The sequence below is a fragment of the Crocodylus porosus genome, unplaced genomic scaffold, assembly GCF_001723895.1.
Source record: "Crocodylus porosus isolate Cpor-Errol unplaced genomic scaffold, CroPor_comp1, whole genome shotgun sequence".
Classification (NCBI taxonomy): domain Eukaryota; kingdom Metazoa; phylum Chordata; order Crocodylia; family Crocodylidae; genus Crocodylus; species Crocodylus porosus.
In genome coordinates, this window is record NW_017728886.1 from 83,297,474 (window position 1) to 83,324,070 (window position 26,597).

The following is a 26,597-nucleotide window of genomic DNA, read 5'->3' on the forward strand; positions in this document are numbered from 1 at the left end:
GTAATGAACTTATTTTAAAATGTTCTTGTGATCTACCTTTTTCCTCCAGGCTTAAAGTGATATGCAGTGATTCTATCTGGAGTTGCTGTTATATAAAGCTCCAGTAACTCTGATGAAACAGGTCCGTTGGGCTTTGCTTTCCCTGGCAAGCCTGATTTCCTTTAAAAACAAAAATTCCAGTAGATGGAATTTTTAGAATACCAGCTACAGAAGTACTATATAAATAAGTCTAGCAGGCTGGTTTATTCCCTTCTAAAGATGGGCCTCTGAGAGTCAAATATGTTCTTTCCTTTGTGTGGATCACCACTAGTGATAAAAGTTTTGAAAGACAAATTACAATTTTAGTGACACCTACATGACCCCACTGCCAACAGGCAGTTTGTGCAGGTGTCACCACTTCAGACGTAAGAGGAAAGAAACATGCCAAGAAGAATTTTCTGCTGATAGACCAAGAATACAATGTAGCTTACTAGCTCTTGGTTATGTTTATTCTACATGGCTACCAGGGCCCAAAGCTACTAGTTAAGTTTTATTTTTGTCACTGTAAGTCCAGCAGAAATTACCCTGAATACACAAAGGAAGCTGATCTGATGAACTAGAAAGTACCATATTCATGTGGTGTATTTTCAGATTAAAACCACAGTCTAGTAGCTTGCAGAGCATCTTAACATCCTCTATAGAAATGCACAATAGATGTAAAAAATGTTCAGTATTATTTCACACATTATTCACCAGGACTTTTTTATTTAACCCCTTTTTTCATGACTCCTTCCCCTCAATATCCAGAAAATAAAAATTCATATGGAAAAAAATTTTCATCTCCTAATATGTCCAAACAAACTGTGAGCTGACCTTTATCCTGCCTTGTAACTTGTATAGTTATTTACAACTCTGCCAATTGGTTGTAAAACATTAGCCAGTCACAATAGTGGCATTATACACTGTGACACAGGTGTAAATTCGTTACTGTTGAAAATCAATGGATCAGCTCCTCAGTTCCTCCACAATTTGTAGATTCACTCTATTTACTGTGGGGCTGGACAAACAATTCAGAGAGGTGTCAAAATTAGCATTGCTTGAACCAGGTAAATAGAACGGGAGTGTTTTCAGCTTAAGTATTCAAGATACAATCCAGTTTGTGTTCAAACATCTTTGAATACTGTGACTAGAACTGGACTGAAATTTTCTCAGGATCATCCACATCTTTACTGGCTGTGTTTGTACTAATTAATGTCCCTCTTTTTCCTGTCCAGTCCGTGCACCTGACATTTCATCCCTCCTATTCAAGCAATTAACACTCTGTTTTCTCAGTTGTCTCAGACAATTTTGTCTCCAAAAATAGATTTACTACCTAAATCTTGGGGAAGACTTTTCTTAAAGACAGATTCTTGTCTGGCTTTCAGTTCACAATGAGAAATGCAATAGGGAAGAGTGAGAAAGATTCAGCAGAAGTTCAGCAGTTCCTTAGCTTCTATTTTCCTTAATCTACATTTTAGAAAAATGAGAGAAAAATACACTAGAAGGGGGAGCAGCAATATTATGAAAATAATTCGTAATACAAGTAATGATACAAGCAATGTTATACAAAGTACTGTGGCTGAGCTGGGAGGTGGGCTGCTGCTTGTAACCCAAACACTTCCCTTGCCATCCTCCTACCACCATGTGCCACCAAGTGTTGCCTTAGGCCAGCATTTCCCAAACCCGGCGTGTACATCTCTTGCAGATGCTGTCACCATTCACCCCTGCCATTCAGAGCAGCAGCTGCAGCCGGGCAGCACAGACTTACCAAAAGAGTCCCATTCTGGTACCCTGCTTACCACGTGCCATTGATACCCCTGTTGCAGAATGCTGCCAAGTCCTGCCAATCCCCCTGCTGCTGCTCAGCACCCCAGGTCAGATCACATCTCACATAGGTTGCAGACCCCTGCACTAAGTATTTAGTCTTCTATTAAAAACTGGTTCTTTGGAAACTTCTGAACTATTGTTAGAAAGTATACAAGTAAACTGTGGTCCTAAACTTTTCAGAGGGCTTTAGGGTCATAACAGTTGATGGATTCTAACTTTTAAAATAATGTTCAAGCTTTGCTGAGAACTGAGATACGTCATTCTCTAAAAATCAGATAGCAGTTTTTACAATATAGGGAGGAAATCCAGTTGGTGGGCTAATGCCATCAAAGTCAGCAGGTGAGCTGGATGAAACAAAGGTACTAATCAACTCAGGAAACAACTGGAGTAAGATAATAAGTTTAATTGTGATATTATTGTGCAGACAGTTCATTACTGTCTGCCCTGCTGGTTGTGCGTGGGGCAGCACAATGGCCTCACCATGGAAGGCCCATCCCAAATGATTCATCACAATAGCCAATGGGCCTTAGTTTTTGTTGGGTCCTGTAGATGTTAGAGCAATGGAAATGACTGATTTGTGTAAGGAGAACATGACTGAAAGATGGAGTGAAGAGTCAGAGTAGAAGTATTAAGATAAGCCAAATGATGTTGAACCTTCAGCTATTACCAGTTTTTCATGTGTTTGTTTTATTTCAGTGTTTACATACTCAGAAAATGGCACAGAACACTTTGGAGAAGAACCAAAAAGAACAAACTCCCCAGTACAGGCAAGGAATTAATGAGAGTATATTGAACATGCAAATTGATTTAAGAGGTTTATTTCTAATAGAGAAGAACTTGGGTGAGTCTCTTATAAACTGATATTGTCATACACAAAGAGTCCAACAGTAAACCCAAGCAGTGCAGATTTTAGTCAAATAGTGCAATCTTACAGCTGTAACTACTGAAACAGGCATTGGAAAAGACATTTGGAAAAGATCTACTGCCTTTCTCCAGTCCCTTTTAGCCCAGATTCTCACTAGAGCCTTGTAGAAGTGCCAGTGGAGACAGGAGTAATACAAGGAGGGGTCAATTTCCTTCCTTTAAAGTTTTGGGCAGTTACATGAGTTAAGGAAAGACCACACATCACCATCTCTTGAGCTTTGTTCAGCATCCCCTGTGGTTCAGTGATAGAATCCTTGCCTACCACACAAGAAACCTGGGTTCAATTCCTAGACACTTATACAGCTACGGCCATGGGGGCACCCCACATCTGGTCTGGTCTTTGGAGTCTGTCTCAGTGGGCTGAGGGCAAAGTAAAAAGTCTGGACAGCTTCTACTCCTCCAAAAATTCTTGCCCAGGCAAGGTTGAAGGTCTGGGTGGCCCTCATACATACACCATGATCCAGGAGGAACTGATGGTTGCCACATGAGCTCTGTTACATGATTTTATAACACTTCTATCCTGGACTGTGCATAATAAACACTTTGTCATTTACAAACATTGTATAATGGCAGCAATGCACTGCAGGGCGCACTGCATGCAGACATCACACAGAACAGGCAGCACATTTGTTTTTAAAATCTCTCCCTAACAACCTACAAACACTAAATTACACTGATGTTTCTTTATCTACCTCTGGAGAATGAAGGTCTGAATCATCTCTGTCATGATCTGAATGTGTGGTTCTAAAGTCTAGTTATTGCAAACCTTAGAACCCATTTATACATATACTGGATTTATAGCCAACTATATATCCAAACCAATTTCCCTAAAAGTGTTTAGTGCCCCATTCCCTCAGATCCGTATTAGTGTAATGGGATGAACCAAAATCTGGGACTGAAATTTCAATGTTAAAGTTCAGATATGGAGTCAAATGTTCTCTCTGAGTCCCAGATTTCTTTAAGATACAGCAGTTATGGCACCTTATTCTTACATTGTCTCATTTCTTTTTTCTTAAAGGGACCACTTTTCAAAAACATGTTACAAATGAACACCTACGTTGCCTTGTACAAATTTGTACCACAAGAGAATGAAGACTTGGAGATGAGGTAAAGAACTGACATATTTATATATTGACTTGACCCATGAGAATCAAGAGTTCTGCCAACATAAGTTACTATTGTACTTTTCTTTTAATTTTAGTTTTTGTTCTGCATTTTTTTTCAAGGTAGCAGTCAGAAAAACATATTCTCATGGTTATTTAATTATCTGTCCTTTCTGTCTTCCTACCATTAAAAATAAGACATCAGGTATCAGAGGTAAATTATCCAACTGGAAGCCAAAGCCCAGCAAAAAACATTGGGACTTGGGCTTATCTACATAGAGAAATTAGTCTGCAGCAAGTTACGGTGTGAATTTACAAGCGCACTCACTTTTCTGTATTAACTCCCTGAGTGGACAATCTTGTTGCATGCTAACTGCAAGGAACCTTTCTGCATTTTCAGAGTAGAATAAGTTACCTCTCACAAGGGTATTCTTCAGCTTGTCTGTACTAAAAAGAAAATGAACAGCAAGTTAGGGTCCAATTTTATAGTGCACTAGCTAATTCCCCCTAATTCCCCATTTACTGTTGAGGCACACCAATTCATTTGAGACTCTCAGTCTAAATGCTTAATGATCTTTTAAACATGACACTCAGGATCTTTTTCCCAACACTTTCAGGCACTTCTCCTTCTCCTTGGTGCACTTGGACTTGTGAACATCCTTATATCCCATTACTTTCTCTCTTTCTTTTCTACTACATTTGGCAGGAGAGACACTATAATTTTCAGAATCTCCATTTACTACAGCCTCCTTTTCCAATTCTTCTGGCCTTTAGCAGGACAGGGGAGGACTCAGGTTTCAGAAATTCTTCTTTTCTGGAAGCATTAAGCAAGGAAATGTCTCCCATTCTGGCAGAATGTGTGTGCAGTTGGAGTGCATGGGCCTCTGTGTGTGTGTGTGTGTGTGTGTGTGTGTGTGTGTGTGTGTGTGTGTGTGCGCGCGCGCGCGCGCGCGCACGCCTGCCTATGTCAATCCAAATAAATAAGTAGGATGATGATTACGGCTTACTGAAAATTGTCTAGCCAACACTTTTTTTTTTCCAAAGGAAAACTGGATTTTCTACTAAATAAATTTTCTTGTAGAAATGGTCTGGTGTCCCTGACAATTTTTTACCTTTTTATTAGAAAACCAATTTTGAAAAATTGGCTTAAGATAATTTTTTTTCAGCAGCTAAAAACTGAAACTTAGTTAGCTTTAGGATTGTTTGGGTTATCCAGTCAATCAGAAGCAATACTACTGCTATTTGATTTTACTCCCCCTTGAGATTTTGCCTCAGAAAAGGGGAAAGGTGAGGATTTCAAGAGACTGGATAGCAGCTACACTATTTTCACATAAATAGATGTGTTCTTGGCTTCATTTGCAACATGGCCTATTTCAAATATCTTTCCTGTACTTCTTTTTACTCCATTTTTGCAGCAGAGCTCATCCCTAGCACCACAGGGCTTTAAAGCCCATTGAAACCAATAACAATCTTTCAACTGACTTCAACAAACTGTGGTTCAAACTACTCATCATAAGTGGATGATTGCAGGGATTTCAACAGGTTTTAGGAATGCTGTCTTTTTTGAGCACAGTTTATGAAATATGTCAGCTCGCTTCATTATTTACCCAGGGTCAAAGGAGTAGGATGGTGACTCAAATATGACATGCTTAAAAAGTCACGGGAGAGAAGTCTCACTCTTCAGCCCATCTCTCTTTGAAAGCTCATTTCCCAGTTTCCAGCTGTGCCCTTTTCTTGCTCAAGACAGAGTGGGTGGAAAGCAAAGCAAAAATGACAGGCTCTTCGACCTTTATGCGTAGCTGCCATATTTCCACACTTGTTTTGTTCTGGGTATGAGAACTTTTTTAGACAACAAAAAGTAGAATAATAAAATGACATTTTGTAGGAATAAAGAACCCCATTTATTAGCCACTCTGTGGGCGCATCTACACAAGATGTTTACTGCAGAGCTGACTAATAGCTCTGCAGTAAAATGTCACCATCTACACATGCAGCCCTATTAGGTCTCAGTAGACTAATAAAAACCACCACAGGGTAGTCTGGCTAAACACAAGTGGCATTAGTTTTTTGGTTTTATGCACTGCTGTGCATGTGTAGATGGTGACAGTGCTGTCTGGGGCATGAAAGTGCTTCAGTGCAGGGAACGCCCATGTTGAATCACCTTGTGCCCCAGCCAGACCATCTGCAGCATGTGAAGCCTGGTCAAAGCAACCTGGGCTGGCAGGGGATGTGGGGGTCAACGCATCAGCCCAAGGCTGCTCTCACCAGGTTTTACACGCTGGGAGCAGCAGGCTGAGGCATGAGCAGCTCCCATGCTGAAGTACCCTCATGCCTCAGCCAGCCATATTCCCTTCCCCTTTCTCTCCCTGTCCCTGCAACATGTGAAGCCCAGTTGGAGCAGCTCTGGGCTGGCAAGGGATCCAAGGAATAAGCCTGCCAACCCATGGATGCTCTGACCTGGCTCCATGTGCAGTGGTGGGGCTAGCTGAGGCACAAGGGTGCTTCATCACAAGGTTACCCAGCAGCCCTGCACTGAAGCACCTCATGCCTCAGCTAGCCCCTCCACAGCATGTAGATCCCATCAGAACAGCCCTTGGGTGACCTGTCAGCCCAGGAAGCTCTGATCCAGCTTCACATGCTGTGCATAAATAAACTCTGGAACAATATGCTCCAGAGATTTTTTTTGCTTGTGGGCACACATTCAAAGGGCATGGCCAGGAGCAAAAACTCTGGAGCAATAAGCTCTGGAGTTTATTTGTGCATAATAATCACATGTGTAAATGCACCCAGTATTTAGGACTCCCATGTAGAATCATTGTATTTATTTATGCCTTTTGGTTCGCACATTCATTCCTTTAAAGAGGGCGCCATTTTAAAAATACTTTGTAGCCACCTTCCCCAAGCATACACAATAACCCAGGGGCTGAGAACATAATTAAGATTCCCTGCAGAGTCCATTCACTCCCTCCCAATTGGAAAAAGAGTTGTGTCTTGCATTGTGTCTGATGGTTGATAAAATAGGACTCCCCTGCCCTCTCTAGTGAGCTGCCAAATAAAGTTGAAAGCAATGCAACTTGTTTATAGTAGCAGATTTTATATGATGGCCAAAAGTCAAAGAGGAAGTAGACTAAAATCACATTTGGTGCATCTGCATGTGCATTAATGCACCTTTGCTACTGTGCATTAAGTTTAGTACCTTTACTATGAGGTACTACATAAAGATGCAGTAGCTCACACTAATGCGCAGTAGAAAAGACTGGGTTTTTTGTGAAGTTTAATGCACAGTAGACTAATTCTACTGCACATTAGCACAATTTTTGCCGTATTGCTCTAATGCGCAGTAGCCTAGTCTAATTCTACTGTGCATTATGGCTTCCCATGTACACATTTCCAGTGACTAACAAATAGCTATAGATAATGATGTTTGTTATCATCACACATCCTGTTTTTCATTTAAATCAATGGGGCACATAGGGCTACATCCACAAAAAGACGCAGCTGTCACTACATTGAGCATTTTAGTAACTACATTATAGACTGCTTTGAAAATCTCTGAATTCTAGAGCCCTAGAGTTAAGTGTCTAATGTTAAGTATGTTGGTAACTTCTGAAGCATAGACCCCTATGTCTGGACTGCAGAGGATATACATGTCCAAACTAAATTGACCTCCCGCATAAAATGAAGTGCGTGTGCCTGCCATGTCTTACCAAAAAGGGGGTGTGACTTGAATTCCTTTTAAGCAGTAACTCTCCAGTGGCAAGAGGGCTCATGCAAGACATGAAAGACAGAGGTTCCCTCTCCTTTCACTGGATAGAAACTGCTCTAATCCATAGGCTATGTGGGCATTTTTACACATGCTTCTGGGGAGGGGGGGAGCTGGGGCAGGCAGCTGCCTGCTTCCAAGGCAGGGGACAGCGTCCCAGTCGCAGCTCTGAGACTGGAGCGGGGGCCGACAGCTGCCTGCTGCTGGTGCAGTGGACAGTGTCTGAGCCCTGGCTCTGAGATCAGAGCTGGGCCCCAGCAGCAGGCAACTACCAGGGCAAGGGATGATGTTGCAGCATGCCTGCCTGCCTGCCCTATAGGCACAAAGGGAAAGCTTTGGGTGAATTCTAAACTCAGAAATGAGGTTTTAATTGCTGAGGAATGGTGACATTTGGCTCACTATATCACCATCACCTTCACAGCCCATGACTGCCACTATGATAGTATGTGGCAAAACTCCCGTTGTCACATGGAAGCAGGAGCTAGACATTTGGGGCATTTATACACATATGTTTTTGTCCCAAAGTGCGCCGGTGATCCATTGCTTCAGAGCAAACTGGATTAATCAAGCTTGCTTCTCACACAAGCTGATGCCAACTGCACTGTGACACGGGCAGTTACGTAAGTGGTGAAATGCACATCAGCACTGAGAAAATGGCGGTGGTGCACTTTTGAACTAATGCACCTCCAATGTGTTTTAGTTCAAAAGTCCATCGCTACATGTTTCACCACTTATACAACTGCCTGCACCATAACGCCAGGCACTTTTCAAAGCCGCTGCAGCACGTGTACAAATCCCCTTCATGAATAATTGATCCCTGAACAATGCATGAGGGTTACTTCTAGCGTGGATGCACTAGTTGGGTGGGTTGGAAGAGCTGTTTTGTGCCCAGTGTTAGCTACACATTAAGTGGGCACTATTGTCATCCCTCCAGTCGGGGGAATGCAGGAATCCTGTCTTTCACCACCCACATATATAAATGACAGAAATGGAATAGGGAAGAAATGAGATCACACCCTCTCAGTCCTTCCAATGCAGGCTTCGTCTCTCTATGGCTCTCTGGCCGGCATACATAGAGGCAAAGGCCACACCATCCCTCTCGTCTCCCTGTACCAGGGAGAGATACTGTGCTTGTGATACAAAATTCTTCCTCATTTCCTCCCCTAATGCATAGTGTCCAGCCATTCTGTCCCTAACATAGACTGTCATGAAAAACACACAGGACCAAATCCTGAGGGGATGTTAATCAGCACTACTCCATAAAGTTTATTCTTGGCCAGAGTGGCTGGTGTTTTTGCCTCTGTTCAGCTGCAGGCTAGAAATTATTACAGCTTTTGCGCATATCAATAGGGCCAATTGAGACCTAATCACCTTACCCTGGCATCAAAATGTCAATGAGAACTCAGTGGGACAAATTTTGCAATCATTTTTAATGGTCTAAATCCCTGAGCTTCAATGGGATGTGTAGTTTTACAACTTAGAGAGAAGAATTTGACTTTCACTTCCTAGATACACATGTAGAGATTACTCGGGCATAATGGCCACACCAGAAAGGTGTGTTTACATGATGCAAGGCAGCTCACTGCAGAGACACCTAAGCTAGCCTGGCACTCACTGGCTCTGTAACTAGAGACTCAGCAAAGCCACATTAGCATAGTTTGCCCGTGGGTTAACTAACTGTGTTTGGTCAGTTCTGAAGTTAATGTGTGTAGAGCTGGTAGTTCTCTGCCAAAATGTGTGAATGTGTACCCTTCCGGGGTGCTCTCTATTAACCATCTCAGATACACAAGGCACGGAGATTTTGAGAGCAGTGGCAGGAGGCACCCCCAAAATAGCTTCACTGCCTCATTTTTGGGTTTGATGCATGCAACAAAAGTGGGTGTGTTAGGCCTACTCAAGAGGGGTGCTTAATCGGCACACTGGTAACACAGTGTAGACATACTCAACTAAACCCTGGTACATGAGCCAGCATGTTTATGCTTAATGTGGGGTATCTGTAGGCTACGAAACACCTTGGAGGCAACAACAGGATCTCTGCATAACACAGTATTGCTCTGAGTAAACATACCTAAGAATGCAGAGTACTATTGCAGAGACAAAATTAATCAAAATTTCCTTTTCTTGGTACAGACCAGGTGATATGATCACACTTCTGGAGGACTCTAATGAAGACTGGTGGAAGGTAGGCACTAAATCCTTTATCGTTTATTAGGCTGGGGAGTGGGGGGGATGTAGTCCTGGTGATAAGATTATTAGATCTTAACACCAGGTCTACATTCCCATTCACCACCATGCAACCTGTTTCTTACCCATTGACTGGCACAATTTGCATTTTAACTGACTGGCATTCTCGCATACTGGCCTCTGGCTTCTATTCTATCACATCCAAGAAGAGCACAAAACAACTACAGATACGTCCCCTGCCTGAAGAAGGGTGTTTGTACACAAAAGCTTGCAAAGAAGATTTTTTTCCAACTATTTTAGTTGGTCTAATAAAAGATATTGAATTTACCCAAGGAATCTTGTCTGCCTATGTCCTGAGACCAACACAGCTACAACCAACACCCCTAAATCCTTTATAACCTTTTAAAAGTAGAACACTATTTACACAAAGTCATTTTTTTTCTTTATCATTGCTCCAGGGGAAAATTGAGGACCGAACTGGATTTTTCCCTGCGAATTTTGTTCAGAGAGTGCAACGAGATGAAAGGATTTACAAGTGTGTCCGAACATTTATTGGATGCAAGGAACAGGGACAGATAACACTGAAAGAAAACCAAGTAAGTGGACAACTAGGATCATTAAGAACAAGGTCCTGCCCACTCTACATTTCCAGTAACACTACTGATTAATCTGTAGCTTTCAATTCTGCAATGACAATATAAGCAGATTCTGTTCCTGCACATATTAGAATTTCTCTATTTCATTATTATTATTATTTCATCCTTATTATTATTTGCTTCTCAGTTGGTACATCTACACAGTCATTAATGTGTTTTTGCTAATGAGCATCAAATTTAGGACTTCCGGTGTGAGGTAATGAAAAAAGACTCATTAGCCTATTTTAGTGTGAAGCACATGTTTTTTTTGTGATGCTTTGATGTGCATTAAAATAAGCTAATGCACATTAAAGTGCATGTATAGACGCACCCAATAGTGCCTAAGTCAATAGTCAAGGCCAGGGATCTTATTACTAGGTGTTATACAAACACATGGAAAGATACAGTCCTTTTCTCAAGGAATTTACAGTCTAAACAATGAATCTTACGTATTTATAGAAATGATTAACAATACCCATGCAAGTTGTCCTGTTGATTTCATGGATGAAGCTCCCAGTACGTGAGACTAAGACAAGACATAAATTTATTACTGGAGTAATTTAAGACAGGACATCCACCAATGTGCATAACAGCCAATAGAAGGGAAGGGGAAGTAGGGCAAAGATAATAGGAAATGATCCAGTTTCTAATAAGGATATCACTGCAGGGTGCGTCCAGATGAGTACTCATGTGCACTTTGCAGTGCCTCAAAGGCTTTTCAGGCACCACAAAATGCATGTGGCACACATCAAATCATTCTCCACATTGCATATTTGCAGCACAGAGCCAAAATTAGATACTGGGAAATCCCAATATCTAAAAAAAAAATGGTTTAAAAAAAAAAAAAAAAGCAGGATATCACATGTGGCTGCAGCATGCACCACCTGAAACCAGAGCCTCACCATCCAGAGCCACACTCCAGCTGCCAGCCAGCCTCTGCGCACCCAGATCACCACCACCGCTCCAGGAGGACCCCAGGACTCCAGGGAAGGCTGCTGGGGCCAGCCCAAGTGCTAGCTTCAACTTCCCCTACCTCATCAGGAGCAATATGCAGTGCATCAGAGTGCTCATACATGGGTGTTCCTTGGGACAAATTGCAGTGGTATATCGTTGTGCTGCTACTACTTGTCCCTGGGGAAACAAATGTGCATGCTCATCTGGACGTGCTGTCATTGGGGATTTTGCTACAAAGGATCATATGTAAACAGCCAGCTAGAACTTTCCAAATCATTCAGGGTGGGACTTTTCAAAAGTACTCTTGCACCAGCCTTACTTTCTCCCATTGAAATCAGTTCCTAATGATTTGACATCAAAGGGCACAAAGAAAAAATAAAAGTGAATCCTTTAGAAAATCGGATCTTCAAAGTCTTAATCATCATTTAAGAGCCCATTTTATCTCCTTGGACCGTGCATTTCCAATGCTCCTGTAGACCAATTTATTTTTAGATTACAAATGCTACTGCACAATACTTTGTGCTGTGTATCACTGTAAACTCATGCAGTTTAAAATTTAATTCTTGATTAATGGATGCCTTAATGGATCCAATGCTGCTGAAGCCATAATAGAACTTTGATAGTGTTATATTGGGAGCAAAATTTTGCCAAAAATTACATGATGTGAATCAACATTGTGACAAAACCTAACATAAGCCAGGAAATAAACAACTGGGGGACAAAAGATAACCTAAGTCCTTTATCAACTATGTAAAATGGGACACCCACATAAATTCTTTATCAGTACATCCTCTGAAATCAATTATTCCCTCTTCTCGGGGTGTTTCTTTCCTTTTGGTAGCTTCTGGTTGTGGACAGATGTCACTTTAAACTGTTTTAAAAGAGAAAGAGGAACATGCCAACTGAGAACATGCTTCAGTTATTCCAATTTAACTTTCATGGCTCCTATACTAGCATAAGTGAGATAAGCTTCTGCAACTTATGAAACAGTTTGAAAATTATGGTAGGTTAGCTCCATTTATACCAGTATAAGAGAAGATAGGCATATCAGTTATATCAGGACAACTTATGCCAATTTAATACTAGTATTACATCTTCATTCTGCCTATAGACACATTTGGAGCCATTTCAAAAGGGCAGCAGCTGTTACATTCTAAATGTTATGTCTGGATAAGCTGGGAATTATACCAATGTAGCAAAACTGCTCCAACTTCAACACTGTTTCATCCACTGTTAAAGTTGAAGTGGTTTTGTTTCATTCCCAGTTTGTCCATGCATAATGATTAAAAAGTGACAGCTGCTGCCCTGTTGAACCAGTTCAAAATGCACATGTGCCCATACCCTTTGTATCACAAACTAGAGGACAATTTGGCGCTGACTTACACCCTCTGCAAAGTCATTGACTCCCATCAGATGGAACAGGAGTTTGTCCCCTTATATTTCTACCAGGTAGATGTTGCTCCTGTTTTTTGTTAACATTTCAGTACAATGATAGGTTAGGTTGTTTCACCCCTTTGCTTTTGCTTTTGAAAATGTTCTAATGTTCCACGAGAACATCAGCCCTTTATAAAAGATATTACAGACATGGTGGTTAGCATGCATTTTTAGTACCCTACTGTACATAGTAAATAAGATTGCCCTGAAGTTGTTAAAGTAAGCTAAGCTATATGAAGTGTTTTAGGAACACAGCATCATAATGCACATATCTTCACTGAGAGCCTCCTCTTCTCTATCCTACACTTTTGTCTGTCTGCAAAGGAATGGAAAAATGTTTTGAAATCTGAGTAGTGAAAATATATATCTGCTTAGCTCTAATGTAAATGGATGCCCCAATGGGTAAAGCAGTAGGGAGTTGGGTCATTTGCATTTGGTGTGTCAGCATTAGGCATACAAAGTTTCCCAGACTGATTGTGAGTCAGATCGTAACATTAAGTGCATAATATCCTGGCAGTTTATACGATTAGTCTTGCAAATGATATGGACCAATTTTCTCATATCACTTCCTACAAGACCATAATTTCCAAATGGTCAGATAGAAAGTCTGGCAGTTGTAGCTAAACATAAGACAATCCTATTGTCCATCGTCTGTAATTGGATTGTGCTGGAGTCATCAATCAGGAGCTGCTCATAGTCTCAATTCAGTATAAGAGATAAGTGAAGTAGAATAATCCACTAAGTTTGCCAACCCCTTTGTTACTTTTACATAAATTGGTTAGGGTTAATTTTGAAGCCAAGCAAGCAACAAAGTTCAGTTTGAATGTTATGAGGTTCAGGATAAAATAAAGCACAGAAATCAGGCAGAGTAGACAAAATTTCAGGGAGATGTAGAAACAGGAATAGATACTGAGAGGGAAATCTAATGAAAGAGTAAATGAAGTAGGGCAAGTTATGCCCAACCCTTGAGTGGATATGCAAGAGAGGATGTAGAAGGAACCCTCATGCTACCTCGCACAAGTTCCTCACATGTCACAATCCTAATTCTTCCACAAACCCAGTCAAGGCCATTCATCTTTTCATGCAAGTCCACAGAATAAGTGCAGCCAGCACCACACCCCAGTCAACAGGAGCATGAGGAAAAATATAGTCCACCTCTGGGAGCCATCCCTGAGTTTCCTCTGACCCCTAATGGAAACTTCAATTTTTCATTTGACCAAACATAAATTCTTACAAGGAAAATGTTAGTTTTTATAACCAGATTTTATTGAAAACTTGATTTGGCATTTAAAAAAGGTATAATTTTTCTTTCTTTCACCATTTCTCTACTTTTCTCTCCCTTTTGTTTCTATCCCTTTTTTGTCTGTGTTGCTCTTGGGAATGCAGAAATAAAAGGAAAAGGTGCGAATTGTGGGGATTTTTTGTCCTTTTTTAAGTTAAAAATGAATGTTTCTATTAACAGTTTTGAATGAAGTGAACATTTTTTTCATTCCTCTGACATTTTTACTGAGATTTAGATAGCACTTTTTGAATACCTTTGGCCATGAGGAAACACAAATATACGTATAATACCCTTACTGTAAAGGAGGCATCCACTTGCGTCAACCTAAGTTTGGAAGAAGGAAGAGGAAAACTTCAGTCTCAAACATAGAGCTGAGGCTTCCCTTTAATTAAAAAAAAAACCCTAATTGTCTTATTTATGTGGCTAATTAGTTGCTATAATAAATTAATCTAATTACACTGAAGCAGATTTTCCTCATTTTATAGTTGTATAAATCCCTTAGGTAAAATTTTGTTGGCTCTAAAGTCGTTCTATAAAATATATGGAAAATTAAGTTAGTGGACTTATGCCAATAGAGAATCTCTCCCAGTAAATATAAAGTTGAGTTTCTGATGCACTGTCTGATGTCAGAAATATTTTACGCTGCACCAGCCTATTCTCCCATTGCTTGGTCATCAAATTAGTGGGAGTTATATTTGCTTCCTGATGTGCATACATGCAAATCATAAAGTGAGGACATTTTTGTGTACACAATTGTATCAACTGCAAAAATACATAACTGTATCAAAACAGGCACAATTATAAGCTGTTTTCAGACAGGCAAAAATGTTTACAGCATCTGCACTGTAGGCAAGCCTGTCTCTGCCTTTGTTTTTCATAATTATATACCCTTTGGATATCATATCATTTCCAAACCTTTATGGTAAAGTTGACACTCAGGAGGAGAGGGAGAAACAACATGTTTTGCTCATCCATCCCCTGCATTATGCAAAGGCACAGCTTCACAAAGAATCACTTGAAAACTTCATTATGAAATATATAACTCAGTCTGATTTTTAAAAAATGTTCCCCTTCAAAAACATCAATATTATTCAATTTAGGATTTAGTGACAGACTTTTGGAACTAGTTCAGAATAAAATCTGCTACAATACATTTCAATCCTGAGTCTGCTAGAGCAAACGTGAGTTTTGCTATTGATATCACTAGAGCAAATCCAGGCTCAGATCTTTGAATTGGAAATGAAAACCAGCCAAGTTTTGCAGGTTTTCAGATTTTGCAACAAAACTCTGAAATGAAACAAGTCACATAAACATTTCTGTTTCTGGTAAAGTCCTTGCTTGGATGTGAAAGATTTCTTCCAGCCTGTAACTTCTGCTGTAGCCTCTCAACTTACAGATATATAGAATGTATGCATCTGCTTGCAGGTCCTAAGTGAACTTGCCTCACAGTATAAGAACTGCCATGTACTGAGTTAGGATACTGGGGTTGATGGCCGTATGGTCTAACTCACGGAGAGTAAGTGTTGAGGGCGAGGGGAAACATGGCATATCCACGTTTTTCCACATTGTTCCCTAGTGTACAATCCAGCAAATCGTAACTGGGCAATTAGAGAGACCCAGAAAATAAATCACAAGAAGAGATGCTTTTAAAAATGATATTAATATAAAGCACTTCCTGTTTAGCTTCCATAGTCACACACTTCTCTATGGCCATATTGCAGTGATGTGCTCGGAGCAGAATCTCAGAGCCGTTGACCGCTACTTCCTTGATGTCCTTTAACTTGCTGAAACTCATAGGGCAATCTCCTGCCCTAGCTCCCAAACACATAAGCCTAAATTTTTAGCTTGGTTTTTGAGTTCCCATTCTGCAATGCAGTAAAAGGGCCTGATTTTGTATGACAGTTTCTGCGTGTCTCTACACGTGCATTTGTTGTGGGAGCAGCTTACTCACAAGTAGACTAGACATGAGTACACACTCCTGGGCAGGTGTCTACACATGCAAGGAGGCAGGAGAAGATTTGCTGCTAATAGCAGCAAACAACTAATGGCTGCTAAAAGCAGCAAACTCCCAGGGGCCCTGGCATGGGCCCCTGCTACCACCAGCAGGAGGTCTAGGGTCCTCCTGGGTGCTAGCCCAGGGGCTGGCAGAAACACTGGGCCAGGAGACAGCTGTCTCCTGGCTGAAGCTGAAACTTTGCACCCTGCACCTGGGGGCTGCCTGCTGCTAGGGTGAGGACAAGGTCCCCCTGCCCCGACAGCAGAGAGCTCCAGGCCCTGGCTCCCCAATCAGTGGCAAGGGACTTGGAATGAGCTTCAGGGGAGGGGCAGGTCCCAGCCCCCTGTTCCAATCGGCCACTGGGGCAGGAAGCAGCTAGCTCCCTGCTAGCTGCCCCACCACCAGATCAGGGCAGGGGGCTGGGACCTGCCCCACCCCCGCAGCTCTTTTCAAGCCTTGTGCCTCAATCACCCAATCAGGGCACAGAGCTGGAACCTGCCCCTGACCAGGACAGTTCCCAGACCCCACTCTGTGATAGTGGGTTGGGGGCTGGAGAACCTGTTCCCCACTCAGCTCTGTGATCAGTATAAGGCTCTCCCAGTGTTGGCCCTGCAGTCACGGAGTTGGCAATGGGAGATAAGGATTTCCCAGCCCCTAGTCCCTGATTGCAATCTCAAAGTGGGGACAAAGCTTGAAGCTCCCCATTGCAAAGACAGGGGGACATAGACCCTGCCTGTGCTGCAATGGTGAAGCCCGTCCCAGCAGCAAGCAGCTCCCAGGGGCAGGCAACAATCCAGTGGCTGGCTGACTGGGAGGAGATTTGCTCCTTGTCAGGCATCTACATGAGTGCTACTGCACAGTAAGTAATCATAAGTAAATCTGCTACTTGCATTTGCAGGTAGCAAATTTGCTCATGATTAGTGAAGTTTACTGCGCTGTAAGTGTATGCATGTGTAGATATGCATACACTTACAGTGCATACTAAACGAGGCTACTGTGCAATAAAGCATCTCGTGTTGATGCACCCACTGAGAACCAGTTCTTGGTAAGGTCTCAGTCCCCCACCTTGAGATACAGCTAAATTTCTTGTCAGATTTAAATGTTTAAACCAAAATATGTTCCTCTCAATGGAGGCCATTAACAGAGAAGCAGATTGGTAAGCAAGAAACTCTACCCCAGAATTCATAGAATCATCAAATCCTAGAAAATTAGGGTTGTAAGGGACCTCAGGAGATCATCTAGTGCAAAGCCACTGCTCAAATCAGGACTATCCCAAACTCTATCATCCAAGCAAAGGTTTTGTTGACCTGGGTCTTAAAAACCTTTAAGGATGGAAATTCCACAACCTCTCTGGGTAGTGGACTCTCCTAACTGTTATTCCTAACCGTATGTCTAGTAGTCTTAGGAATAAACTCCATCACTATTCAAATCCAGTTCAGACTAGTAGGAAATATCATTGAGACACAATCTCTTCAAGGCTGTTTGGTGCACTTATGTGAAATGAGTTTTTTCTGTCAGTTCAAATGCTAGTGAGTCAGCTGGCACAAAAACCATAACCACACTGGGCACTTTTTGGGGCAGAATCAATAGGAATGAATAGGCATAGAGACTGAAGTGTCTACCTTCCATGCCCAGAACTGGCCCCTTTAAATTGGGATCTATAGATATTGGCAGGATAACGGGTGGAAGCTTAGAGCACACCTATGATATACCCAGTTTTCCAGAGGCTGTCAACCTGCACGTCTGTCAACCTGGCATTTTATAGAAGTTTTGAACTCCCTCTAGAAATTGGACTGCCTTTGTACCCAACTAATTGTTCTATGGAAAACAGGCTACAGTACAGTAATAGGGAGTGCTGTTAAAAATATGCAGGAGAAAGGGAGCTGAACATAAGAGTTCATGAACAGTCTGAGCAAGCTCATAGTGACTGTTTGACAAAGGGAACTTTCCACTTGAGCCAAACCCCGAAGTCCAGGTCCCATGTGAATCAGAGACTATTAATAACTGTGTGGTTTAAAAGATCACCTCTTAATCATTCATCTCAGCCATCTGTTTAAGGGGTAAGCGATGGAGAAGAATCCTTGAGGGTCAGAATGTGCTGACAAGTTCAGAGAACAGCCAGGACCCCGACCGTTTGTTTTTAAGCAGAATGAAAACAAAGAATTGGAGAAGTGACTTTCTAATCTTAGATTGTCTTTTCCGCCTCCAGTTATTTCTAGGACTACCCAGTGACTCTGAAATAGCCTGAGAAATGGTTCCTTGCACCATTTCTAATTTCTTGAACCAGAGTCAGGTTTTTTTGTGTTGCTGGTTCACTGGGGAGCTGTTGCCCAGCTGCTCACTTACCTTGGCAGCGTGGCAGACTTCAGCACATGAACCGAGCCAGCATGAATAGGTGCCATTTTAAGCAGGCTCCAATTAAATAGAGCAAGCTTGAAAGTGCCTGATGGCAGGAGCCTCACACTTCTGTTTTGTTTTACTACACGGCCACAGTATTGCTCTGCATTTATCAGCAGCACTAAAATATTGGAGGAGCCAAGTCAATGCACAGGGTCCAAACTAAGAACAAATCAGAAAGCGGCCTCCATTTAATGAGCCACCTGCTGAAAGGAAAGGGTTTGAATCTTTTCCTATTGACTGTACATTACAGAGGCTTTCTCTCATTTACAACATTATCCTAGTGCTCCACTGATGTCTGGGAAGTTACTGCTGATACAGACAAGGTGAGCAAGCAAAGAATCAGGTCCAAAAACTACAATTGAGGGCCAGGTCCTTAAGTCAAACAAATTAAACTGAAAAACTAAAACTCCCCTTTGCACTCTGTCAGTCCTTGAGATGGACAGAAAAACCTGGAGCAGCTGTAAGCACTGGCAGCTGCTACAGCCCCTTAGGACTAGTTGCATTGAGAAGGGATTGTCAGTATGCAGCATGGTATAAACATACCCCTTTCTCCTCCTAAAATACCCTCCTACTGGAAAGCAGTGGCACAGTACCAGCTGGGATTTGCCATATGCAAAAACTAGGGAACTAGCTAGCAAGGGAAATTTATTAGGAAAGGCTATGTCACTATCTAATTAAGATCTGAATCTGCCACAAAAGCATCCCCACAGTTCTCAAGAGGAGCTCAAACAGTTGATCAGCAACATCCACCTCTGCATTAAATGAGGTTGAGGCAAAAGTGGCCTGTGCAAATTTCTAAACAAGTTATTTCCTATTACCCACAAGGAAATATGCCAAAAGTACCAGAAATGGTAGGTAAGCACTACCCTCTCCCCTTACATTTTACACGGGTTCCTGAAGACAGCTTGGTGCTATTCAGCTGTGCATAAGTTACTCCTTTTGACCCAAGCAGTTAAAAAATTAGGGTCTTTCAAGTTAGAATAACATGGTGATGGAGTTGTGCATGTCTTTGATGCAGTTCTGAATATTTCCAATGCTTGTACAAAATCCTGTTCTTTGAACACAACAAAGAATGAAACAACAAGAAAGATGCCTTTGCTCATACTCCCAAGCTCCTTTCAGCTACTACTCAGCCCAAATAGCTCTCTTCTCCATGTCTTTTCTCATTGCTGTCCTCCTATTGTTTTGATTATCATGAATTATGGGGTGCTTCTTGGCAGACCTCTGGCCATTCTGTTATCTCTCACAAACATACAATTTCTTAATAAATTATAGCTAGCTAAGCCAATCCATGCATTAGTTCTTTGCATGCTCTTTATCATGAGCAGTGACCTCTGCCTGAGATTGGAGTGGAATCTGTTATTCTTTTAGCTTTCCAATTCCATAAAAGCAGATCAACTGTTTGTTTACAGCAATGATGACCTTTCCTCATGTTCAATGAGCTTTAATCCAATCCATAACATGCACATTAAAATCATTATTTAGTGCATGTGTTTTTATATACCAACAATTCAGTATCACAGGTGATCGATACACCATATACTGCATTCAAGAAGACCTTGCTTAATGGAAAACCAACAAACCTGTTTGTTGTTCCAAGCCTTGTATATAAAATGTGGCAGCAGATGACAAAGTATCTGTTTAATGATGCACCTTCTTTCCCATTCTTCCCTTCTTAAAACCTCCCTACGCAGACTGCACAGATTGCTTTCATTGAGCACACTCATGCGTATGTACGGCACCTAGCAGAATTGAAACCTACTGCCATACGATGCATTTAGACACTACAATAAGGCAACAACAACAATAATAATACTAATGCTAAAAATGATTCAGTTACTGTGTCAAACAGAATTCAAAACTTATTAATGAACAGGCGTGTTGACTGCAGTAATGGAATATTGGCAGTGTAGTTTAGTGTCGTGGGGCATTTTTACATGTGCTCCCAATGCAGCGCTGGGCACTTTTAATTAGCGAGCTGTACTAATTAAAAGCACGTGTGCATCATGAGAAAATGACAGCGGAGTGCTTTAAACCAAAGCATATCAAACATGTTTTATTTCAAAGCGCGCCTCCACCATTTTGCTGTCACAGAGACACATTGTGCTGCTGATACACGTTGTGCACGAGACCGCCCGAGCACATCAATTTATGTGCTCCTGCAGACTCGATTAATCAGTCTACTTCAACGCACTGGATTTCCGGCATGTTGAAACAGGCTCTCCCACATGTGTGCAAGTGACCATGGTTATTCATTTTGTGCCCTCTAACAAAATATTTCAAATATTGGAAGCATATTCCCCCCTACCCCCCGCCTACACAGAAACATTACTGCTCAGTGAGAGTTTAGGCAGGCTGGCATCCCATGCTTTTCCCTGAGAGGCCTTTGATGCTATCACTGCAGTAGACCCTTCTAAATAACTCTGCACACGCGCAGCACAATTGTACTTCACCAGGGGAGAATAGAATCCCAAACTGTGGGCAAATACCCCAAACTTTGGTTATGTAGCCACATACACACCATTTAGATGCTTACAGTGAGATAAGGTTTAGGTCTAGGCGCTAGTGCATGCTGCAAAGTAAGTCTTGATCTGAGAGCTCCAAGTGATGTAAATAAGAGTTGCAATATTGACACTTTGGTGGCGGGGGGGAAGAGCTCTTGACTATTTTATATAAAGCTGGAGGTTTTTTTACAATTTGAGAAGTGGAAAGAAGACAGTTTTCTTTGGAGGCTATATAAGCAAGACAGCTCACCCTTGCAGTAGCTGTTTGCTCCCAGAATAAAGTGTCTTTTGGTCATGGCAAAGCATGTGTTTGAGCATTTCTCACCCTCTTTGAATTCAGATCTGTGTGACTTCTGAAAAGGAGCATGATGGCTTTATCAAAGTGTACAGCGGAAAGAAGAAAGGCTTCGTCCCCATAGACGTCCTAGAAAACATCTGATTTCAACATTCCACTTGCAGCAGTAGGAGAGCTTTGTTGGCAATGCCTGTCTCCCTCATCTCACACTGTGTCAACCCAGATGGGCTGTCTTGCAGATGTTCAGGGAATAATGAGACAACTGCAACAACAATGAAAAGACATTTAGACTGTTAAAGTAACAACAAGATTTTATTTTAAAAAATAAAATAAAAAGAGGGTTGATTCAAAGAATATGTATCAGGAAACCTCCAAGGGGGAAAAAGGATCAGGGAAGCTAAAAGGAATAAGGTAAGACGTGTTTGGCCTTAGCTGATTTTCAGGGCAAGACAGCTATCAATACCCTGATGGAGACAGACAGCCGTTCTGAAGGACTAAACTTGCATCCCGTCCTTGTCTCCTAAGAAACTTGTTGAACTGTATTCTTGTTTGATGTGTGAGTGGAAAAAAGAAAAGGTCCTTGTACTGCAGTCTGATGCTTGTTAGTAAAGTGTGGCTCTAGATTTTTGTCCACAGTATTAGCCACAATCAGTACAGCGTTTAATCCAGATGTTTAGTCTCATAACAAAGCAGTTTGGAGACATTGTATAAATGTCAATCTGAGAAGTGCACTTTGGTCTGGACAGTGATGGCTTTCTCTTTCTCTGTGACTGCAATGCATGAAAGAGCAGCCAGCTTACATGTCCCTTGTTTTTCGTCTGTATACGAACAAAACTGTTGGCACATGTTGGATGTAATGACTGTTGTGTTACCTGATGGACTTAGCTGAGTTCGTCCTCTTCAGAATGTCTGACTGGACATATTCCTCCAAGTTCCCTGCTCCTTTATCGAAGGATAGAAGAAGTGACAAAAATGCTCAGAGCTGGGTGAGAGCCACACGCTTGAGAAGTTTTATATTTTTCTGGTGTTTCTTACATTTGGAAAGATTTTATATCTCAATCCTATTAATAATAAAGGCAGATGGTCAGTTAAGCCCCGCTAAGAGTGAAACTGATAATAACTAACGTGTTGGAAGTGAATGTATAGCCCAGAGCGAGTGAGAGAACTGGATTGTCTTCTAATTGCGCTTAATACTGCCATTGACTAGATAGCAGCATTTAGGGTTCAGCTATATGTACACTAAGCCAAATTCTGCTTAGATGAAATCCCCCATGCTTAAGTCCAATGAAGTTGCAGAAATGCCCATTAAGAAAGTGCTTGGGTGACAGTCTGTATCATGCTGTCTCCAATCTTGAAAAATTCCACTGAGGGGTTCAGAATAAACCCCTTGTGCCCAAGCAAAGCCCATTAGTTTTAGTGAGTCTCTTTAAAAACATAAGGTTCCCCAATGCAGATCACACCATAGAATCAAGGCCTTAGCACTCCCCAGACTACAAGGAAGCAAGATTTTCATTTGAGCTTTGCAGGTGGCCACTGTGTCTAAAATAGGCTGAATCACAAAGGCCCATGTCTTAACATCAAGAAAGTTTGCATCTGGAGCCCTTGGCCCTACTCTGGCATGTGGGTTGAAATCCTGAGCCCCTGCAGAGGCTTCCTGAAGTCTGTATGCTTCTAGACAGACTCAGAGGTCCACATAGCAGATCTGTCTGTGAAATCAGAGCCACACATTGCAAGCTCTCATCTGTTTCTCATTAACAAGTAAGAATTAGGGGTATCAACTGCTGAATCCTTCTCTTCACTGTTTATGTCATTTATACTGATCGTGAGCATCCCTTTTTCCTACCAAAACCATTCTAGCGCATAACTTGTTTAGTGGGATTGCCAGAGATTTATAAATGGCCTTTTTCTTTCACTCAGCTCATTTTGCAAGGTAACTAATGGGGAAACAAAGGAAACTTACGCCTTAGAGATCAAAAAAAGAAGCATTAGAAGTGTCATTATTCTACCCTACTTTATAATATTTTTATTTCATAGTAACGAATCCAAATAATACTTAAAAAAAAAACCCACCTCTCAAATGCTTGTTATAACAAAAATAGTTGCTACTTGGGCCTGGCCTGTTAAACCTGAACTGTATTACTCTATACATGTGTGCTACTGTTTACATAATTGCATCATACTGTGATTCCCCTCTTACTGCAATCTTTTCCTATGATTTCAGTTTCTCCATAAAACATGCATCATACTACTCAAAGGATGATATGAATAGTAACTACAATTCACAATGGCCTTTAATCAATGTCAGTTTGATTCTTTTGATACCAAGCAATAAATAATAAAGTGACTGAAAAAAGCCTAAGTGGATTATGTCATGTTCAAGCAAACATTGCTTCTGAACCAAAGCTTTCATTGTTACTTTTACCTTTCAGTTTGGTTTGATTTGGTTGGCTTTGCTTTTTGGTCATTGTTTGATGTGGAAAACAGTATTTTGTCCCTATTTTAACACAATGCTTATGCACATGCCTGACTTGAAACATACACTCTGTTGGCTGCTGATATGCTTAAAGGTAGGCATGTGTTTAAGCACTCAGCTTAGAGAAATAAAGGTCTTGATTCAGCAATTCTGGATGCCTTATTCTGAATCCAAATTAATGTTCCATAGTTTTTTTCTACCATTTGCAATTCACAATAGCTGTTGCATTAATAATTGGATAAAAATCAGACAGAGTAGGACTGGACTTTATCTAATACTTGCTCAGAAAAATTTAATTTTAGAAGATAAATGTTGTTCACATCTAATTTAATGTTCTGCTTAATAAAGAACATGCAATGGTTGGAAGGAGAATGGAAATATATGCGTCTTGACCTCTTCTTTGCATTGGATAGTTTAGCACTTTACATTATTCATCATTTGGAGCACTTGCTACAGTCATCAGCAGGCAAAACTATTCAATGGTTTATCTGAATTTCTCCCACATCCCTGAGGATTTCCCTGCTGAAAAATTCCCCAAATAGTTCTTCTATAAAACATATAGCACATATAGAACATGTGATACTACTGTGTGTAATATAGGTTTTATCGATACCAATTTGGTATGAGCTGCACAAATTGCAGTCAACTGCCATTCATGAACGGTAAAGTATCTTAGACAGATAGCAGTAATGCCTTTATACCACACACATCCTTCAGTGGCCTCCTGTCGCCATATGATCTACAACTCATGATTAACCTATGCCACTTATTGTCACAGGATGTCATTGAGGTCAAGAATTTAGCAAGATTACCAGAGAGATGGTATATTTCTATGGATAACAAAAATAGATAGAATTATAATAAGCCTTAAAAAGAGGTTTGAAAAGAGTATAAGACCTCATTCTTCAGGGCCTAAACAATTCCTAATTATTAGGGGAAAAGGAGGATAATTCCCTAAGTACTGATTCTCTTACAGTTATGAGCTGCATGAGCTATGTACAGGAAGCCATTTGCTGTACATAATGATACATTTTATCACCCTGGGTAGGTCTGTAGGACCTGGTGTTCTGTGTTCTTGAGCATCATCTGCTAGCACCCTATTTATTAATTGTTGGTTTATATATAAAGACATCTGTGTTTTAAAAACACTTAGTTCATCTTTCTCTTCCTATTTAAGAAATTGAATAGTAGTTGAGTAATCATAGAAAAGCAAAGCTGGAAGGGATCTTGAAAGGTCCTCTATTCCAACCCTGGCTCAGGGTAGGATCATCCCTTTTTAAACCATCCCAGAAACATTTGTCTAACCTTCACCTAAAAGTTTTCAGTTTAAATCCTGGATTCACTGAAGTCAATGGCAACAAATCCTTTAAGTTCAGTAGGCCAGAATTTCAGCTATAGTTGATGAGAGACTAGTCATCAGCTTTACTACTTTTCTAGATATCTATTTTCTAGAGGTCACACACAACACCCCAGGGTACTCTAAAGAAGATGGTACACATCACAATGAGAGACAGTAAAGATTTGATGGACTATAGTATTTATTGTGTATAGCTGTTCCTTTCTCCATTCACATATAAAAGATAGGGCAAATCTATACATCACCCCAAGTTGCTGTAGCAATATGCTATGTTGCCATATGACATGATACGGCGACGTAGCAATCACGTGAGTCTACACATGACTGGCAGCTGCTTCACCACAGCAACACACTTCCCCATTTTAGTGCGCCACTACAGCAAAGTAGCAGCTAAAACTAACCGTATGTCAAATGCATGGCAGAGTACGGACACTGCTTTAACAACATCACTGTAGGGCAATGTTTAGATTCGCCCATAGAGCAGGACATAATACAGCAGTATTAGTTTCCAGAAGTCTGTCATACATTTCACCAAATGTTCTGAACATCAGTGAAAATGGAGGAAAAAATTAAAAATTACAAAACAAGTCCGTTTTGATTATAGCTAAAATATATGATGATACAAATCACATTGCCGTGGAGACTGCTTTTATATTTTACCATATTACGAATAGTTTTCTAATTCAACCAAAATAGTTCCTGTTAAATATCTCATATAGTTACAGACTATCAAGATGTGTACAATGCATTTTGCAAGGCACATAGTGCATGCAGATTGACGTATTTCCAGTGGGAACATATATCAACAAAGTCTTCATATTTAGTTTTCCATGGCAAAATAAGTTAATCTAAGTTGAGGTACAAAAGTATTATTTTTAAATCTAGCCTTTATATAGATACTGTAATGCGCCTGGGGAATGAATACTTGGCAGTTTGCTCAAAAGAGGCCAAGAGCTGCAATAGCAAGATTGTTGCTGGTCAGCAAAGAAGTAAATTTCTGAGCTGCTAACAGAACACCATTCAACACCTCCTCAAATTAATGTATCTCATTCTACCAGTGATATCATTCCTTATATTTAACAGCATCAACTTGATGGCAAGGACAGAGTCCCTTTAGTGTCCATCCTGATTGATTGTTTCCCTTATCTTAATGTGTTTGGCATCTAGACAGGATGGTAATTGGTGTCCTACAAGTACCTGAAACAGACAGATAAATGGATAGGAGAGTACAGCAAGACCAGACAACACTATCTGCATTCATACCAACTGTGTACCATACAAGCACACTGCTACAGAGAGCTGAGCTGCAAACATATATGACTGCATATATACGAGACACATGAATAACAAAACACTCCAAAATACATGCTGCCTCTTAAGGCAAAGTTAGGAACTTATGCTTAAAAATAATAGCCAAGCTGGAAACCTGAACCATATTGAAGATGATA

General features: G+C 41.0%; 1 protein-coding gene across 2 annotated transcripts in view; it reads left to right on the plus strand.

The window, feature by feature from the left end:
* The window catches only part of STAC (SH3 and cysteine rich domain), a 115,265-nt gene that overhangs the window by 83,384 nt on the left and 5,284 nt on the right, over window positions 1-26,597 (plus strand). The window contains exons 7-11 of one of the 2 annotated variants that reach the window (XM_019538116.1): window positions 2,542-2,612; window positions 3,788-3,876; window positions 9,766-9,817; window positions 10,278-10,415; window positions 21,365-23,673. In XM_019538116.1, coding sequence (XP_019393661.1) covers window positions 2,542-2,612; window positions 3,788-3,876; window positions 9,766-9,817; window positions 10,278-10,415; window positions 21,365-21,463 — 449 coding nt within the window. In that variant the 3' untranslated portion in view covers window positions 21,464-23,673. Of the gene's footprint in view, window positions 1-2,541; window positions 2,613-3,787; window positions 3,877-9,765; window positions 9,818-10,277; window positions 10,416-21,364; window positions 23,674-26,597 lie in introns of those variants that run through there. The other variant, XM_019538110.1, reaches the window with a different exon arrangement.